General features: G+C 42.9%; 1 protein-coding gene across 3 annotated transcripts in view; it reads right to left on the minus strand.

Annotated features, from left to right (window-relative positions):
- Nucleotides 1–16265, minus strand: part of PRKAG2 (protein kinase, AMP-activated, gamma 2 non-catalytic subunit) — a 235339-nt gene that overhangs the window by 151596 nt on the left and 67478 nt on the right. For 2 of the 3 annotated variants that reach the window (XM_014945025.1, XM_014945026.1), the window contains exons 2-3: nt 15306–15377; nt 3942–4221 (exon numbers count right to left, since the gene is read on the minus strand). In XM_014945025.1, the coding sequence (XP_014800511.1) occupies nt 3942–4221; nt 15306–15377 (352 nt within the window). Of the gene's footprint in view, nt 1–3863; nt 4222–15305; nt 15378–16265 lie in introns of those variants that run through there. The other variant, XM_014945029.1, reaches the window with a different exon arrangement.

The following is a 16265-nucleotide window of genomic DNA, read 5'->3' on the forward strand; positions in this document are numbered from 1 at the left end:
GGCTGTCTTGGACTTTCCTGCAGTGAATTTCCTGAACTGAAGGGGCTGCACTGATGGCAAAGCACACACCTTACCCAGAAAAAGTCTCTGTAGGGCCTCTGCCAGGAGGGGCCCAAGGTGGAATTGTTGCCTTTTCAAAGGAGGGACGCTGGACATGAAGCCCCAGCCAGCAGTTTAATGTTTTGAAGCTGTCCTTAGAAAATACCTGCAGTGGCTGGCAGCCAAGTACACCTTGTGGGAAGGTATTTTTCCTTTCAAGGCAAATCTTTTTGTCAGATCAGGGCGGTGGGGTTATGACCAGATGCTGAACTGGGGCAACCAAAGGGAAAAGACACAAAGATGAGCTTTTGGCTACTGCCAAAACAACTGATACAATATTAAAGATGAGCAAGAGCTTTCAACTCCCAGCCTTAAGTGGAAAATGTTTTAAGTTCTTATGTCTGCAAATCACTTTCTGTTTTAATATCATCCTACCCTCATCATTAATGCCCTTCCTGAACTGCACATATTCAACAGGCAAAATAACTGAGCTGGGAAAAGAGCAACTACATGGGAAAGAAAGTGCTGCAAATACCACACATAGCCTTTAAAATGAAAACAAGCTCGGAAGAGGTTGCTTCCAAGAAAAACAAGGAATATGCGGAGTAACAGGTTAGTCTGTGTTTTGAACAATGCGTGGGAGGAGGAAGTGGAGGGAAGACAGGGTATGTTATTTAAAACAAAGACTGCATGTAATTCCCTCACATATTGCTCCACGATGACAGGGAATGAGTGCAGCACAGACTCATTTCAGGTAAACTGGGGGTACAACCCCCTGCTCTCCACAAATCCTGTGAACTTTTACCTGACACTTTTTTTTTTTTAATTGCAGATTGCCTGGATAAAATACAGGTTTGGTATAAACTCAAAGGGAAGGCTCCAGTGCAGTTTCCCAGAAAAGCTGAGGCTGGGAAGGACTTTTGGATGTCTCTGGTCCAGCCTCTCCTCAAAGCAGGGCTTCAACTTTAAACTGGGGTGCTCAGAGCTTTGCACAATTGACTTATTAAAATCTGCCAGGGCAGCAATTTCTCAGTCCCTCAGGAGCTCTGTTCCGATGCCGTGTCACCCCCATCAAGAACATTTTTCTTGCATCTGCCTGGAGTTTCCCTCGCAGCTTCCTGCCTTTCTGCTGGGCATTCCTGAGGTGCCTGGCACTGCCTTCTCCATAAGGTAACTGAAGACAGCAAAAAGGTCTTCTCCTCCTCCTTCTTCTTCCCTCTCCACCAGGTGCCCCAGCCCCTGACCAACATAGCAGCCCATCTCTGGACCAGTACATCCCTTCTCTCTTGTACTGGGGAGCCCAGAACTGGATCCAGCACTGCAGATGTGTCTCACAGGTGCTGAGCAGAGTGGGAGGATGACTTCCCTTGACCTGCTGGTGACGATCCTCCTAGTGCAGCCCAGTACATAATTAATTTTCATTTTAATGCCACTAACCTAGCACCAGCAGGGCTGTAAAGGCAGGCAAGCATGGCAAGTCCGTCTGATTTCAATGCACTCACGGCTTCAGAACTGATAAAGCAACCTATGTCCCATGCACTTTTAACACAATTATCCCAAGCTCCTTGAGAAAATGGGATTTTAATCACATAGGCTGTGACAATTTTGAGCAGTGAAGCATTTATGCACCTTCAGAAACAGGGAGCCTCATGGTGGTTTAGTCCTTCTCAGAGCTCTTCAGGGTAGCATCTGCACAAAGGTCTGAGGTATCTGGTCTGAGGAGCCTCTGAGAATCCCTGTCACTCAGGATATGCTGTTCAAGCCACAGAAACTTGGTTTTGAGTGGAATATAACCAACTAATGTAGTGTTTTGTAATACATAAGGGTTATTCTTGATTTGCAAAATAGCAGAATGCAAAAGTTTTGCTTGTGAAAAACTACATAATACAAGAAATGCTAATCCATATATTTCCTGAAGTCCTGGAAAGATTGTTAAATAAAATTCAATAAAATTTAATTAAATATAGTAAACCCTAAGAGTGTAACTCATTACTGACCCCTGTTTAGCACATTCTGAATAAAATCAACTTTAATGTGGTAGTGAAGGGTATGTATCTGTAAAAGAGTTGGAAACAATGGAAAAGCACCTGGTAAGAAACGGTCTGTTTTGCAAAAAGCTGCAGAAGGAGAAGAGTTATCAATGGAAACACCAATTTTAATCATCATGCCCTTTCCAAGAGGCTGTCCCTCCTGCCTGAAAAACAAAAGACCACAAACACCCAAGCCCAAAGCAATTCCTCCAACCCTCTCTGGAGCAGCAGGGTAACGGGTATCTTCTGATAGCTCAAAAATAGCATGGCCCTGTTCCAAGCTTGTTCCTGTGACAGGGATGTGACCTTATCAAAAGGATTTCGCTGACAACTGGAAGATTCCCTTATTTAATATTCTGTTGTACCTAGCTAAGACTTAAACAGTGCTATTTTCATGGATAACTTGCTTAAAAAGTCACAAGGTGGCTTTGCAATGCAGTGTATTTTGCTGTTATTCATGCAGTGGTGAGCCCTTCTCTGTGTACTCAATCAGCAGCATATTGCCTGGGCACTATTTAAACCTATGGACCTAAATGGACTTTAATTACTGTGAGGCTTGAAAAAGAGGGGAGCATAAAAAGCATACTTGAACTTTAAGCAGAGAACAAATGTCCTTAAATAGAAATGATGCTTGGAGGCTACTTCGAGTCCTTCGGAAACACTGACTCTCCTATTTTCAGTCTCCTGAAGGTGTTTTCAGGAGAGCCAAGGACAAGAAAAGGTGCCATTGCAATTAAGCTGCAGCAGAACTTCTGATAAACTTAAAGAAAATCCTATATGGGTTTGTATAGCTGTGTTCTCGTGCATAAAAGTCACTATGGAAGTACTTGTTCTGATTAACAATAACATTTTTAAGGGAAATTCTGATGAAGAAAAACAAGAAGGTCCCTCTATACTATGTAAAAGTCACTGAAAGCTATCAGTGTGTTGCAGGAAACTTACAGCCAAATGTAGGTATATGCATCACTAATTCTGTACCTACGTTGTCACAAAAAATTTGACAACAATTTATCATTGAGTTATTACTTCTGTTCACAGAAGAAAAACTCACTGTGGTCTCACAATCCAGCATTCCCAGTGGCAAGATATTATTCTATTTCCCCACAACTCCCCTTCCTATTGCCACTTTCTGCTTGAGCGGACCAGGTTGTGTTTATAGGCCAGCACTGGGAACCTTTATTCAGCAAGAAAGTTTTAAAATGGAAGCCTTTTCTCAATCCTGCTCATTTCTGAGTCTTAATGGTGTGCTAGCCCACGAGCTGCTGAAGAGGTAAAATTTGTGCTTGGTATAAAACAGGCAAGTGCTCTGAACCATGGAGGTCTACAAGGCCTTTCATATTATGGCAGAGGAGCTCTAACACTCCCTTAGTGGTCATTTGATTAGAAACATATAATTTACTCCTATCCAGTAAAGGTCTCTTTCCCTTCCTACAACCAGGCAAAGAAATATCAATTTAAAAACCAGCTAAAATTCTCTATGGAGTCTAGTGAGTCTCACTTAGCTCCTGAGGCGACGTCATTTTGGTGCCCACCTCCACCACAAACCCCACCAACATCTCCAATTGCTCTCAAGACCCGGCACTGACGTCCAACCAGCCTTGGTGAAACCACCCAGAAACCTCCCACTAATGTGGACGCAGGATTTCTATGGAAAACTTTGAAGTGTGGTTTCCCTCCTCAGCCCTGCATGGCCCTGCAGAGGTCATACCCTAATGGCCAGCATGTCAGAAACCCAAAACACATGGTCAGTGAAAGTGATAACGAACAATTAGCACATGCCTCATCTGCACTTACTTCACTACCGCAGGTAACGAATGGGCCAAGCCCAGAGGTACCGTGTATCTTCCTGAAATAACATGAGCAATTTCTTACTTTTTCTTGATCTGGAGAAAAACTTGATGCCCCCAGGAGAGGTAGACGGGTTAGAATTGGGGGAGGACTCTTTGGAGGAGGACCTGAAGATCCCACTGAAGCTCATTCGACGTGGAGAGCGTGGGGGAGACTCCTGGTAGGGGAAGGGGAACACTGTTTTGGGTGAGCCAGGGCTATGTTTGGATCTCACAGGGGCAGAAACAGGGCTGGAAGGTCGGTTCTGGAGCCCTTTTGAGAAAAAGCCTTTTGAAGGGCTGCCGGCAGAGTAGCTTTCTTCCACCTGAGGAGGAGAGAAAAGGGAAAAAAAGGAGAAGAATCACCATGAATTCAGTTCAGGCCATCAGGATCTCTGAACTTGTCTCAACACAGTCAACTTCTGTTTATTTGGCTGGTGGAGTAGCCAGACCTCACCTTCCCCAGCCCCTGCCTGCACTGACACGCAGATGCGTGTGTGCCACCTCCCTGGGCTCCGTGCTGCCCCTTGTGCTTAAAGACACCCTGAATTTCACAAAAAAAATACAACATGGGTGCATACATTTTATTATTACACATATAATGCAGAATTTTCTCTACTACTTTTATTTGCCACACATCCATCTTCCCTCCCTGGAGAACTGCAAGATGACTGGCAATGAATTTATTTAAGGCAATGAATGCCTGCCATTAAGGAAACACAGCACCCTGAAGTCTTCCTCCCAAATTTAAGTAACTATCTATGGTTACATCCATCACACGATGGAGACACCCCATGACAGAGCACAGTGCACAAGTTCCCAAGTGCCTGACAGGTCTCTACAACACCAGACACAGCCACAATTGTGGGATTGCAACTCCTGTTCCAAAATAGAGGGACTATTTTAGAGTGGTGATGTTCCTGCTAATTATCCCAGCCTTAAGCTTGGGTACGACCTTTCTAACAGCTGTACCTCTTGTGGGACCTGTGCTGGCTCCCCAGCTACCGAGAATATCTGTGCCCAACACAGCGCTGCACTGTGCGGGCTCGCCCAGCGAGGGGGGATAAATATCCAGAAAAACAAACAAAAAAAAGAGCAAAGACGAAATTCTTCCCACATAAAATTAATAGAAGCTGACCCAAAAACTCTGTGGGATTTGCCTGTGCCTGAGTATACGTAGACTTTATTTCCTTCTGGATGCACAAAGCACTTCTGTGGGTACGAGGCTGCTTTTTTGGCTGGGGGCATTTCTCATGAATGAGGGCCTTGTTCCTGGCAAAAGGCAGCGGTGGGTTTTGGGTCTCCAGGGGACACGTAAGCAAAGGCCACGGTGTATGAGCCCATGGGCATGGTGTGCCACTGAGTTTCAAGCTCCTTGCACGCCTGCTCCTCTCTTCACAACTATGTAAAACAAAGAGGGAGGTATGGAGCAGACAGCAGCTTCTACCTGTGAAGATGCCAGGTACACCTGATAGGTGCCAGTCTAGCTAGGTATGGGTCTCCTCCACATGCACTTTGGACCAGCTCCTCTTTCCACTTGGGATGAGACAGAGCTGGAACAGGTCCTGCTCCATGGGAGCTGCAGAAGAGCATGGTCCCTTGTTTGGGAGGGTTTCTAACCTAAAAGGTACTTGTTCTGGGAAACGGACACAAATAGTGTGGGTCACCAGGAGGGGCATGGAGCCACCCTGGCACAGCCCTGGACAGCTGATGAATTCTGCTCTGTGCCTTGCTGTACAGTGCAGAGATGTTTGACAAGAGGCACAACCAGTTTTTATACCTGTACACTTATTTTTGTCAGCATGGACAAAAATACCCCAAAAAATATACCTGTCCTTTTTGCAGATGAATTAGGGGAGCAGTTGCCCTCAAGGAGAAGTTTTTGGAAAGGATAAATCAATCCTAACTGAAGCACTGAGTACCAAACACTCTTGGTATCCATCAGAGTATCCATCCACAATATCCATCAGAGAAGAAAAAATGTAGTGTTTCATGCTTAATGCAGTGACTTGAGCCTCAGGTTTACCTCCCAGCCCTGTCACAGGTTCTGAATGCACTCTAGGAAACTCACTTGATATTACATATCTATTCTACCTTATCTCCTTTTATTCCCACTCTAAGTCCTCTGGCACACAGACCATCTCCCAGTGAGTATTTATCAAGAATAATAAGGCACAATCCCTCAACTGAGAACTGGAATAATAACCTCGCTATAAGTAAATTAATAAACAAATAGCTTTTTTTGCCATGGGTAAATAGTCCCAAAGTGGTAGCTTTTTCATAAAAGCTCATTAACTTGACTAAAATATTATCTGTAAATCATCTGAGACAACTTATACATTGTTCTCTTAACAACGATGCGGTCCAGGAAACAACCAAGTAGCACAGCAGCACCTCCTTTGGCATTGCGATTTAAAGAGGTCTACTGCCAAATCTACTGCCTGCAAGTAGGGAGTATTTTCCATTTCATTTTAATCATAATACAAATCTGCTGCTACTACTGCGATTTAGGACTGTTTCCAGGATGGTAATGCCATTATAATTTATTCTAAAGTGACAAGCCGGGACATTTGTGAAGCTAAGAGGACATCATTCCAGTGCCACCCTTAATATTGCATGTTCTCTTTTCTGCACGCTTGTTTGGTTAAAGCTAAGAGAAGGACGTCATTCCTGTGCCACCCTTAATATTTCATGTTCTCTTTTCTGCACGCTTGTTTGGTTATAACGACACACCGATAGGAGACACTTTTAGAAGACTATGGTATCCTCATGCACTAAAGGAATTCTAGAAATGTAAGATGCCAAGCAACAATTTGTCAAACAGCGTCAGTTTTCCCTTGTACGCACACATCAGACACGAAAGCAAATTGTTCTCCAATTCTGAGCAGAAGCAGCGGGATGTTTTTGTTTACTGCAATCACAACCAGTTGCTTTCTCTCCATCGTGCCAGGCAGATGAATTAGCTAATTGTCAGAGCACCAGGGGCACGCTGCTAAATACACATGTGCGTGCTACTAAATTAAAGGAAATTACTACATTGAATTCCTCCTCAGCCCCTCCACATGTTAATTATACACAGGTTACACCTACCATCGAAGCGGATAAATACCTGTGATTTTGCTTTGGGAATTACAACAGGATTGCTTTCTTAGAATATTATTTGAGGCTAATGAATTGTGAGGTTTAAAAGATGATTAGGCAGTTCTATGAGTAAAATCAAGGACTGTTATCACAGTGCATGTAAAAGTTACAAGGCAATATTAATTATTGTGCTTCAGCTGGGAATGGGGAAGAATCTCTGCTGTGGAATAAACCCCCCCATCCTATGCAGACTCGGTGTGAGGACTCTGGCAGCGGTGCTAGAGGCAGGTTACACAGCTAGATGGATCATCAGCCCGTTCTTCATGCTTTTTGGACTCATTTCCTGAAGCTATGACAGGCAGGTGGGCACAAAACTCCCACATGTGCTTTGGAAAAATAACTATTCCTCCAGCTGAGCTGTAGCAGCAAAAAAAAAACCAAAACATAGTACTGCACCTTCATATCGCACATTAATAACCCTTGTACATCAGTTTGTGTTGGTCCAGGAAAAGCAATGAAGTAAGAATGGGCAGAAATATGAAACACACCTAATAAATGCACATGGTGATATGGCTCATTTGACCCCAACCGGTTAATTGGCCTTTTGGAGATAAGAAGTCCAAACATACTAAGTGAGTACAGTACGAATCAATGTAGAAATAAGGTCTAATCAAACAAATTAAAAATTTCCTCTCAGTATGATGACTGCTTATTTAATTAGAAAAACCCCAATCAACCAACAACAAAACATTCCCGTGGCTGGCTTTGTGCAGAGCATATATGGTAGCTTTGAGCTCTACACCTAAACTTGGACTCCCTAAGCCTTAAAATGGTTATGCTGGAGAGAAATCTCAGCTCCTGACCCTATGTCTGCAGAGGAACATGGCTAAATTAGCAGCTTGGAAGTAGTGGCAGCACAACCCTCCCCTCAGCCCACAGCAATGTGCTCCCAGCCTGGGAGTAGTGGCAACCTTCCCCTCAGCCCACAGCAATGTGCTCCCAGCGGGGTTAAGCAGCCAAGCAGAGCCCCATCACATCAGATGTGCTGTTTCTAGCGACTGACTTTACTTGTTCAAGGCTAAACTGGTTACCTTACATAGCACTGAGTAAATATATCCTAAAATGCCGTAAGACACTATCAGTTTTCATGCTTCAGAGCACAAAAGAATCCTCAGCTGGGGACCAGGGAGCGACTTTGCTCTGTTGTATACACCAAATGATCTTAGGCAGGCTCCTAAAATACACCCACAACAGGCCACTACTGAAAAAATGAGACATGGCTTAAAATGTTTGGCATCCAGCAGACTTACTTTAAACTTTTTGAATGAAACGTAAAGTGATATCTTGGCACTTGCCCTGAGCTGGGCAGCTCTAGAAGATTTCAAATCAAGAAATAGCATCCTCAAAGCTTCCCTTGACATTTCATCTGGACACAGGGATCTTTCTCTCTTCCTAATTTCTTCTTCCTTTCTCCCAGCTACACACATTAATGGCTCAGAGCCATCCTGTGATGGACCAGCAGATCCACACCTTCATTTTCAACAGATAAACTCCTAGGTGACAAAATCCCAACATAAACCACTGCCAGTGAGTGAAGCAGCTGGACACAGGCTCAAACCATTGAGCAGTCATCCACAGAGCTTTCCTGCTCACTCACAATCTGCTGGGGATTCAGTCTGTGCCATGAGTACTGCCCAGTTGCCACCTGGGCTTGGGGACAGCACAAGCCAAGGCCAGTCCCAGGTTGCACATGGCCACCCTGCTCTAGTACATGCAATAGTCTGGCTCTGCAACAGGACTGTGCCCAAGCCCTTCATCTCTGGGCCAAGAGAACGGTCCTTGACCTCTTATTTATTGCTCCTATTAACACATCCCAGGTGAGCAACCTTGTATCTTGTGTTGTTAAGAATTAGCTATTCTGAACATCATCCAGGTCTTCCTGTATGAGGTTCTTTCCTATGATGAAAAAAAAAAACAAAAACACACTTCTCTTTGCATCATCAACAAATTTGGTTCTTATGCTTCTATTTTTCCTCTCAGCCTTACTAGCAAAGATCAGTCCAAGGGCTGAGCTTGGGGAAAGCCCACTAGTTCTGTCCCTCCACCCAACTGTCATCCTTTCAATATCAGCCTGCCATCTTTCCCTTCAACTGTTTTCTTACCTGACCTGCAATTCTTCACCTTATTTTACAAAAAAAAGTAATAAAAAATTGAAGTGCACTACATTTAATCACTACCATGCAATAATCCCCAATGCAACGTGCTAAGAGATCAAACTATTCATCACAAACATCTCCGTCCTGCCTCTTCTCACTCACAGGCAGAAATTTTCCCAGTCTTGTCCTTTTCTTTCCCATGCTTTGTATTAAAAACCTGATCCCTCCATTTTTCCAAATCAAGTCCTCTCTAAGAAGCCATTTCTGCTCCCAGCCTAGAGTTTAAGGACCATTGAACTGCAGGAAGGAGCAGTGTCCTGCCAAAGCAACATGCCCAGAAAAATGAACAAGTTCTGCTGAGAAGACCCTGACCACGAAGAGGCAGAGGCTGTATCAGAGGCGGGGACACCCAGGCACTGCCCATGTCCCTTCCACAGCATCTCTTCACAGCCACCTCCTCTGCTCCCCTGCCAAGGTGCTCCAGCAACAGGTCCTTCCTTGGGCACACAGCCTTCCCCAGAGGATGCCCTCCCTAAAAAATCTCTGGCTCTGGTTCACTGTCTGGTGAATTTAGATTCATTTTTCAGAACAGTGGGGAAAAATTAATCTGTCTAGAATAGGAATGGGCTCCAAATAAACATCCTTTCAAAATGCTTCTGAATTTAGGCAAAAGCTATTGAACACTCCTGAGCTCCTTTTTTTTTTTCCCCCAATTCCAAATATTTAGGACATTTATGGAGCACCTGAGTTCTGTTTGCTTTTACAACAGTGAGTTATTTGACCTTTATTTTGCCTTTTCACTTAAAAAAAGTTTGAAAGACGAATAACGGAGAAGGAATCACCTCCCACCATCCTTGACAGGGACAGCAAACACAATTAGAGACGATACACCAGATAGACGTCTGCACTTGTTTCCTGCCCTTCCACTGAATCTCAATAAAAAAGCTCTTTGATAAAGTTAATTGGATGATTCTCTCATTCTGCTGGAATAAAAGAGCTCACAGAAACACAAGAGCTGACTTCATTAGGCTGATAGGTAATGAAGGACTTACTCTCCCAGGCACCATGTGGTCACATTCATCACCACCAGTTCCCTTGGTTCTGCATGAGCAGTAACAATTGAGATGACAACATATTTTACAGGATCAGCGATGTCACTTCCCAAAACTAAAGTACAATGACACTTTCCCAAATGAAAATACAATGGGATGTGGCTGCCTGCTCCGGCGGGCTCTGAGAGCCCTGCATTGCTCCACGGATGGTTGGGGTAAGGTTTCCAGCAGCGAGCAGGGCTGCTCGGAGGGCAGAAGCAGGCGTGAGGAAGGGTGGAAGCAGGGCTGGCTCCCAGTCTACTTCCTAACCCTTAACTGCATTTGTTCTACAGCAGCAGATGAGAAGGAGCCACACACACAGCAGTGCAGCTCTTGGCACACGTGTCCTTGCCCTGAGGCTCACGGCATCCTCTGCAGGTGTCCTGTGCCAAGGCCGTGACACCACCCAGGGCACGCTCCCCATCCTCCTTACCAAGGCCAGTTCACTACTTATAAAGAAAAGGACAATGAAAAGACTGGGAAAAAAAGGAATCAGAAGGAGATTATCCAGTGAAGACAGGGGGAACGGCATATTTTTTACTTCTCCCTTTTCCAGGGGTTGCTCATGCAGTTCCCAGGAGTCACCAAACAAAACAAAACCAATGCTGGGACCAGGAGCAGCACAAAGGGCTCCCTGAAGTCCTTCAGTATTGCAGTCACTCCTCTGATGTTTTCTGATCCTAGTTCATCAACGCTTTCCTGCACTACTGAGAGCAGAACTATGAGGCGTTGAAAAATGCAGTCATAACAAAACCTCTGCTTTTCACTCTACTCCTTTGTTCGTACATCCAGAAACCAAACCAATCCTTTAACCACTGTGTCACGCCCAGAATCCATGTACAGCTGATTATCTACAGCTATTCTCAAAATCTAATCAAAGTGAAGGACTTCCCCAAAATAAAGTCTGCATTATTTGCTCCAAGGTATAACCTATCACAATTTAGCCAAACTGAGAGGGGCTGTTTGTTTGCAAGATGTGTTTTAAGTGATTCAAGTCATTCTGCACTGGAGACTTTCCTGCTCAGGATTATCCACTCTTCTCCCTCATTTTTGTATGAACTACAAATTGTATCAGAATTGAGTTTGTATTTCTTTCAAGTCACTGATAAAGTATGATATAGTATAGCAACAGAATGTTTTGTCTGCCTAGAAACAAAAGTTTCCAGTGATGAGTCTCAATTTATTTTATCAGACAGTTTTTTGTTTATTTAATAGGCTCCATGTTTATTCAGTATCATTCCGGTTTCTTAAATCAAAATGTCTTGTGGTACTTTTTATATACATGACACCGACACTATGACATTTTCCAACCAAATTTATAATTCATTTAAACCCCCTCATTTGTTCAATGAAAACTGTTTACAATTATTTCCAGTCAAATGAGTCTATTATAATAGCTTCATTAACTATCCAACATGAGATATTTCATTGTTTTGCCCAGGACTAATGTACAATTGACAAACCTGTAAATTATCCTAATTGCAAACACTGTAAATATTAACACAGTAATTGCTTTTTTTGCAGTCTTTTGGAACTCCATCTCTGCTCCAAGATTTATTCAAAATCAGGGCTAGTCAGAGAAAGCTGCGCCAATTCATTCAAGGGTGTTTTATCAGAGTTGTTGGATTAGATTTCAAAATGCCTAGCTTTAGCATCTTCTGCTTTAAATACGCTTCAGTCATTAATACGACACTCTCCATTATCATTCTAGGATAAGCATCTCACCAGCTTTTTCCCCATATAGAGAAAAGAACATTTAATGCACACACTTATTTCCCAAGCTTTCTTCTAAATTTTTATGACAATTGTATTATTTCCATAAAGGAATGGATCAATATTATTCTTCAAAATTCTTCCCCCTCTTCCTTCCTCCATCTATAATTTGCTCCCTGCCTCCCTCTGGACAATTTTCTGTCTGTGTCATTTCCTTCTTTCTAATCATTCACAATCTCAGGCCTCCAGCTGAAAGAAATGGCTGTCCATTTCCTATAATTTCCACACCTTATCCTTTAACCTACCTTTTTGATGAAGGATCTATAAGCTTCAAGGTGCTAAGACCTTTAAAATTGATAGAGCCATTTGGGTGCAGAGGGGCACTCATCCCTGACTGCTACTCTGCCACACCACACCAGAATTATTTTCTGAATGATGCTCTACATGATTCACAATTTTCCAGGTCTCTAAATTGCCCCTTTTACACTGTCTTTTCCCAGACTAAGGTAATCCAGTAAATCTAACTGCTTCTTAGCTCCCAGTTACCCTTGTCTATACTGCTGTATTTAATGGTCCTCTAAGGTCTCCCTGCAAGAAGGATTCAAGCCATTTCTGGAGAGTCCTAGCTTTGGGCATGGGGCGATCAGCAATACCAGTTGTTTTAGACAAAGCTACCAGTAAAAGTCTAAAGGCAATTTGTCAGGCAACAAGAAGAGCCAGGTCATCCATCCCATCACGCCAGAACCTTCTATGCAAATCTCCAAAATATTATATTCTCCATCTTCAGCAGAGGGAGGTGAAAACTATCCCTGCCTTCTTCCTGCCGTCGGTCATGAAGGAAAGAAGAATACATAATTTATAGCAGCAGTCATTTTAATGAGAAGTAATTAAGGCTAAACTTCAGGCAGTGTGTGCCACATTCTCACCATTGCCAAAAAATTCTTGTGTGAACCTTAACAAATAATTCTGCACTTGAGTTTCCCAGCTGTGTAATGAGGATTGTTGTCACAGGGTAATGATTGAGAGACACTTGCATGGTAAAGTGCTGAGGATCTCTGTGAAAAAATGTTAATTCAGTTTCTAAAAGCCTTTCACAAAGAACAGGAAAATTAAATTAATGGCAGATTGCAATGACGGGTTGGGAACTGCTCTTTTCTACCTTGATCTACAGCCCAAGTGACAGAAGAGTTAAGTGCAGGAAAAGAGAGATCCCTGGTGAATTGCCAGCCTCTAAGATGACGGGTGAAGGAAAAGCCATCCTACTAATGCAATACTGACTTTTAATATACAAAAGTTACACATCCCATTGTGATTTCAAACTTGAACAAAGAAGAACCATCTTACTTGAAAGTGAACAGCAACTTGGGGAATTCTTTATGTAGCAACAGCAGGGAGTGGCAAACGTTAGAATTAAATAATTCTAGCAGTCTGATGCTGGCCATCATTCAGTAGCAGCAAAGATCACACCCTTCATATTGAGAAAAACAATATTTAGGATGAGATGTGTGGCGATGGATTTTGCTACTCGAACCCTTTCTTATCAGAAGTGGGTTTCTTACCACTTTGTTGCACTTGTTGAACAGAGCTCCAAGTATGATGTTAGAAAAAAGTCCGGGCCTTATACACTCTATCAAAAAGGTCAGTTAAAAAAGTAATTTCAGATGTTAAGCCCCAGTTGCATAATTATTCCAAAGTTAATTGGACTTCCACTTTGACCCAAGTCTAGGGAAAAAAACCCCAGCATTTACTGAAGTTGCAAAAAGGGGCAACTACTGAAATGTTCTTCCAAATGTTCATCAAAAGAGAGTCCCGAGACCAGTAAGAGGAAAAACAAGGGCCTCATAAACGGTAAAGTGGAAGTAATTAAAATGATATCATGTAATACTACACATGACTGAGATTAACTATGGTATATTTTTTTCTTTAGGACTGAGATTCATGCAGCTTTCTCGCCTTTCCTTGGGAAAAGGAGGTGATAAATGGAAAAATCAAGTTTTGGCTAAAAACCCCCACCTTCTTCCAGCACGACAACGCTTTTCAAAACCATCACATTGTTCACTTTATGCAAACCCACCAAACAAGCACCTTTGGGTAACACTGTATATTTTAGCTTCCCTGGCATCTACAAGAGATCCTCTGCGTCAGTGACTCCTACGTCAGTCTTAAAAGGTCCAACGCAGAAAGGAACAAGGCCAATGTTATAAACATATTCACTTACTGATGGATTGCTGAATTTTTTTTAAACAACTGTCCCTTCTTGCAAGGTGCAAAGGAGCAGAAACTTCTGCTGTCAACAGAGCTAAGTTATTATTGTTCTAGATGAGGATTAGCTTCACTAAGGAGATATTTATTGCTTCACCTGCCTTGAACTATAACTGTAGATTCTTTGACAAATGGTCTGTAGCAGGTTTAATCTTCACAGAGGTCCACAGCCTTGTAAATACTGTGCCAAGTCAAACTGGTCCGCTGTGTAGCTATAGATCAGCTTTTGGGGTTATCTACTGTTTGGAAGAGTATCTATCTCTTTTCACCAAGCCCATAACTTGGCTGGTAGGAGGCTTACATTTAGCAGACCAGCTTGTGCATCAGCGCTTTGTGAAAATGATGAGGCCAGGACCTGAAGATGACAGAAACCACCCACAATTTTTATTGTATTAAAGACTGTGTAGGTGCTGTGCAACCATCCCTAATGTCATCCATTGAATATGCTTGTCTGATCATTTTAAAGTAAGAAAACTCTATGAAATGTATTAGGCCATGGGAAAAGCAAGTCACAGCAATACCTCTAGAAGGATAACCTTGAGTTCATCCCACATGAACATCCTCCAAGGAGGAACGTTTCCACCTTGTTTACAGGAAGACCCTGGTGCTACGGCTTCAACAAATGTAGGCAGCTCATTCTGCCACTGCCAAGGACAGATAGGTCAGTGACACTGAACAGTTAAAACCTCCACAGCCAGAGAGCAACCACTGGCAGGCAATTCCAGGAAAACATACCAACAGCCACAGATGCCTATTTGGGCACTGTATTTCTGTAGCAACACCACAAATTTCGTTAGCTAACTATATTCCTGAGAATGAAGTTATGCAATACCACTTCATTGAATTACAACAACTTTAGACACAACATCTGCAGTATTCAAAGCAATACCACCAAAGGTTAGCATCGCTTACAGGTAATGTAAGCACAAGCATCCTCATGGTAAGATCTGCAAGAGTCACGATATTTGCCCTAGTCTTTCACTCTCAACATGTTAATAGCATGGTAGGAAAGACTAAAACCTCAGGCTTTTTTAAGCCTAATAAATTGTGTTTACCACAAAGGGACTCAACAACCACAGCAAAGGTGAAGCTTTGGAAATATCTTACCTTGCGAGAAGCATTTTTGTCTGTGCTCTCCACATCACCGTCCAAGAAGGGCATGGCAAATGAGCTGAGATCCTGCCAGGACAGAGAAGAAAAATTGTCCTATATTAATGTCTTCTTTCTTCCACCAAAGCATCCCATGATTGTAGCCCATGATTTTATTTCCGAAGTGCCCCCTGCTTTACCCACAGCGATTGCTGGTAAGCCCTAATACAGGCTCTGCTCACTCTCCTTAGATATGGAATCAATGGCAGAGGTAAAAAACAAGTGAATCACCAGGAAAAAGCACCTGCAGAGCCAAAGTCAGAACACCTGTGCTAAAACTTTAAAGGGGAGGTACTCAACTCCCACAGGCAAATTTGTAGGAGATTACCCTTTAAATATAGCCGCTTGCTCAGCAAATGGTCTATCTTGTCTTTAGTGGGGTGTATAATCTTGTTTTAAAGAGAATTTATGGCAATAAACAACACCTGAGTGAGAATATGTTGATGTTCTGAAAGATATGTAACATATATAACAACGAGGGAGAAATAACCAATTCCCTTGCACAGATTGGAGAGGAGCACCCAATTCTGCGTGACTAAAGACAATAAAGGCATCAGCAAAGCACACATGCTCATCTTTAACTAACAAAAAAACAAACTGCAATTATATTCTACCTCCTGCCGTCTGTTCTGTTTATGCTACTTCGTGTTCCAGCCACGGGGGGTTTAGGGCTCCTTTCTACATGCATAAGGAAATTATGTTAGTGTCAAGTTTAGCATCTGCTTGATCAGAAAAGCAGATAATGAGTAACTCTATGACCAAAAGCAAGGAGTTGCCTAATGCTGTGTGCTGAATAACTGAGGCTTGGATCCCAAACCTTAATCTAAATGTCAGGAATACCTGCCCAATGCCGAACCTCCCAGATGCAAGGCATCACCCTTTCCATGTAATGATTCAGTGCTTCTCTACCACCACATC

This window comes from Calidris pugnax, unplaced genomic scaffold (assembly GCF_001431845.1).
Source record: "Calidris pugnax isolate Ruff unplaced genomic scaffold, ASM143184v1 scaffold54, whole genome shotgun sequence".
In the NCBI taxonomy this organism is placed as follows: domain Eukaryota; kingdom Metazoa; phylum Chordata; class Aves; order Charadriiformes; family Scolopacidae; genus Calidris; species Calidris pugnax.